This window comes from Uranotaenia lowii, chromosome 3 (assembly GCF_029784155.1).
Source record: "Uranotaenia lowii strain MFRU-FL chromosome 3, ASM2978415v1, whole genome shotgun sequence".
Lineage (NCBI taxonomy): Eukaryota > Metazoa > Arthropoda > Insecta > Diptera > Culicidae > Uranotaenia > Uranotaenia lowii.
In genome coordinates, this window is record NC_073693.1 from 171,673,866 (window position 1) to 171,677,950 (window position 4,085).

The 4,085-nt window shown below is 35.8% G+C and overlaps 1 protein-coding gene across 1 annotated transcript; it reads right to left on the reverse strand.

The window, feature by feature from the left end:
* Positions 1–1,362: 1,362 nt before the first annotated feature.
* LOC129756844 (uncharacterized) lies at positions 1,363–2,051 on the reverse strand. Its single transcript, XM_055753873.1, has 2 exons — positions 1,952–2,051; positions 1,363–1,880 (listed from the first exon to the last, which is right to left on the reverse strand). The coding sequence occupies exons 1-2, from the start codon at positions 1,988–1,990 to the stop codon at positions 1,389–1,391; spliced, it is 531 nt and encodes a 176-aa protein (XP_055609848.1). The 5' UTR covers positions 1,991–2,051; the 3' UTR covers positions 1,363–1,388.
* Positions 2,052–4,085: the final 2,034 nt, after the last annotated feature.

The following is a 4,085-nucleotide window of genomic DNA, read 5'->3' on the forward strand; positions in this document are numbered from 1 at the left end:
TCGAATGCAATTCACTCGATGCAACTGGAAAACATAAATCCTCAACTATAATGAACGAAATCGCTACTCTTTTAGCACTCCTGGAATTTCGTTTCGAATTGAAAACACCATCTTCCGAAAGGATTTATGAACTCTCGTTGAGTCCCGAAGCCTCGTTGCCCTCATTTCTGCCAGTTTTGTTCTGTTCAGCCAGGTGGGCGTTAAGTATTGGAAAAAAGCAGCGGAAATCACTGCAAAGCCCCTGGGTTTTCGGAATTGTTGAATGGAGCAGGAAAATATAAAAAATGCTACCAGAAGAGTGGGAAAAACGACACAAGTACCAGCCTGACCCACAAGAGTCCCAGTGGCAAACAGGAGGCAAGAAAGCTGAGAGCAAGCCTTTCGGCGTTTGTTTGTCGGTGAAATCGGAAATAGTAAATGCTCGTTTGGCTGCATTAATTTATAAGTGTTTATCTATTTTATGGTTTTTAATATTTTTGTAAGAACACACGTTTATGATAGCTATTCAAAAAATTGAAAAGCAGAATTAAAATATTCACAAAACGTTGCAAATAATGCACACATCCCTTTTTTCTCTCTTCGGAATCGGAACGAAAATTCTTCAAGTCGAAAGGTGGGTTGGAGGCGCCCAGTAGAAAAAAACAGAAATAAAAAAGAAAATCCTCGAGTGAAGGACACAAGTGCTTATTATTGTTATTATTATGATTATTCCTTGGATCGTGTCGTTGAAGCCATTGAGTAACTTGCGAAGGTGTATACTTCTCTAGAGCCACCGGGTTAAGTCCTGCCTCTGGATGAATGGATGGAGAAATTGTCGAGAATTGAAGTGCAGAAAACAATTCTTCCGAGAATTGAGAGCAGCGTTATCCAACTGGTTCAGTGGTGGAAGGAAAAAATTATAACGAATCGGAAGCGAGGGTGGAAGTTTGGAAACAATGCACTTGGAAAAGAGCTCTCGAAAAAATATCGTTGGACAGCTTTCTAGCGGTTGTGGTAGTTAATTATCGGTTTGAGTGGTTTTTTTTTGTGAATAAAAAACAAGTCTTGATTTCCAGTTATTTTTGACAGAGAATACCACACAATTATTTAAAACAAAATGAGAACAGAAATAGTTTTAATTAAACTTAACCTAACCTAACCTTAAAACGTAACCGTAGTAAGTTTTAACCCGATTCAGCTTTGTCCTAATACCCAACATAACACTTATAACAAATAAGACCCTTAACAGCGTATAACAACTGTATATCTACTCAAAAGAAATAAAAAGGCTAGAGAAATCTATCAATTTTTATCGAATTTATGATAAAATGAAATTTACGGGGTCAGTAAGTTTGGCAAAGAAATAAAATAACACACAGCTAATTGATATCAGTATAAGCTCAGAAAATTTATTCATCAGTTGTTGGCGGTGGAGCAGTCAGAGCGCCCTGCAGTGCTTTGAGATCGGTTTGCACCTGGGTTGCAGGTGTCACAAGGACTTCCGCTTCCGTTGCTAGAGCTGCCAACAAATCGGTAATGGGTTTCGTTGTCTCAGTAACAAATTCACCAAGCTTGGTCTTGATTTTGGCTGCCGCATCAACCCACTCGAACAGAGCTCCTCGAATGTTGTTGTCAATTCTGCGAACGGCCACGGTTAAGGCATCAATCGAGCCAATGAGGGCGGCATTTTGGGTCGTTGCTGTTGCCGAGAATTCCGTGGCTTGTGTTATGAATTCACTGGATGAAGTTTTGAAAGCTTGAGCTGCATCGGCCACCGGTTCACCGAGGAATTTCTTGAAAAAGGCCGTATTCATGGTCAGCGTGTTGGCTAGCAGTTGGTGCACTTTACTAAGCTCTTCAACCGAAACCTTCAAGGAAGGGGCGGCTGCAGACTGTGAAATCTAAAAATTTTTTAAAAAAATGTTTCAAAAATTTTCATCAAAAGCTATTTAATTATGATTCAAATAATTACAGCCAGGCAGCTAATAGTGAAAACGACTATGAACTTCATTGCAACAGTCGATGGATTCTTGATAAGTACTGATCGGAAAAGAGTACTGAACTGAATGGCCGTTTGATAGCCAGACTCGACTTTTATAATTGAATTTGTGAATTTGAGATCCGGTATCGAAATCCGGGTGAAAAATTCCTGGGTAATGATATGTTTACGTAAGTGTCGTGCAAACCCACATAATTTGAATGGGTTGTATTGTTCGACTTCAGAATGTCTTCAACGGCATCGTAACAAATATTCGCTCATTTGATGCGTCATGTTATTATTTCAAACGCTAATGCTCGGATACTTTAGACTTTATGAATGAAATTTTTGTTGCAATCGAAAATTAATAAAAATCCGAAACTGAAAAATGGGAATAGAATTTTGCCATTTAAGTTTTCCAGGCTTCTTGTATTAAGCAGGAGTGCTAGCGATGATAAAAATAAGTGGTTTAAAAACATAAAGAAAAAATCCTGACATATTCTTGAGAAACAGATTTCGTTTTAACTTTTAGAATACATTTCCCATCTTATGGAAAATCATGTTTTTTTTTTAAAAGCCTGTACTTACTTAATAAAATTTCAAATATCCGATAATTAATATGAAATTATTTTGAGCCAATTTTAGCACTGAACCGATTTTCGTAAATAATACCATTTTGGAATTTTCTAAATGTTCACTTTTTATTTATGAGGAAAAACAATTTCTTAATTTTATTGACGCCTGAAAATTGATCCAAAAGAAAAAATTGTCGAAAAAAGTTAGCGAACGGAGATCGTGACCGTCCCGGTTGAAATTATGATATTTCGCTATGTCAGCTAAACTTTGGCTGATTTAATGATTTGTTTTAAGTAAAAAAAAAATGTTTTTGGTATCATTTGTCATATGTCATGAATGGAAACATAAGAAAAAAATTAAAATCATTGAACTTTTCTCTTGAAAACCATTTTAAATTGTTATTGAATAATTAGCTTCTATTAAAAAACTGGGCTAATTAGTTATTTTATCTTATGACACATGAAAACCAATGGAAACTAAATAAATTTAATTTTTTCTGTAATATTGTTATCACATTAAGAACCACGTAAAAATTACAATGAGAGATTTCTGAAAATCGCTGAGCCCTATTTCAACATACAATGGATTGAATGTACCAATTTAAAATTCTTTAGTGTCGTATTTGATTTCTTATAATATTATCGAAAATATTAAACTTAACTTTTCAGAGTACTTGCGCTCAGAGTAACAAAAAGCGTAAAGATAAAATCATTGCGCCTCAGATTTGGTCCTCAATATGTTGAAATACTATGATTCAATACTAATATTGGTATCCCTGTAAGTCTCTTTGTTAGAATGTCATCACTTTTATTCTTTACATATGAGCTCTTAATCTATCTTAATTCATATCAATCCAAACTTTTTCAATATGGCTTCAACAAAATGAGTTTTCTTTGATGCAAAACATTAATTTTTAAAGGATTTTTTGGTTTTCAGGTCTATTTCTTTAAACCATAAACATCAAAATCCAAATTTTCAAAAAGCATCGGATAGAAGACTTTTTGAAAATGGTATAGTTTATGAATCCGGGTCTATATGACCTTAGCTGGCTAGTTGTCCTTTTTTCTGGATGACTCTGGTAACCTTATTCAAAAATCTAAAAATTAGACATTTTAGACCTGCCTCATTTAAGAAAAAGTCAGAAAATTTCATGATTCTGGATTTAACCGTTCCTGAGATATCGCTTCGAGAATGTAGAATTCGAGTCATCTAGACCAGTGGTTTTCGAAGTGGTCCCTACCGCCCCCTTGGGGGCGTTCAGAGCTTCCAGGGGGGCGGTGAGCTAAACTTTGTAATTTGGGGGGCGTTGGAAGACTTCAGGGGGGCGGTGAGGTCATTTTTCAATTCTCATTTTAACAAATTACGGTACAACTTAGAAACTTAATTGCAACGAGCACGTTCAATGCCCAACAATGAAACGACTCTGAAAACCAAATTATAACCAGGTTAAGGACAAACAACAGCTCAACTCAACAGGACAAACATAACAACTCACAGAGTTGTTGAGAAAAACTTTGTCTCTGTACAGACAGATTTATTTCAACTGTGACAG

Bases quoted from the DNA above. Each gene is read 5' to 3' on its own strand.
- LOC129756844 (XM_055753873.1), bottom strand. From the start codon at position 1,990: ATGAAGTTCATAGTCGTTTTCACTATTAGCTGCCTGGCT. The intron at 1,881-1,951 runs GTAATTATTTGA...AAAAATTTTTAG, and splicing joins TCACTATTAGCTGCCTGGCT to ATTTCACAGTCTGCAGCCGC.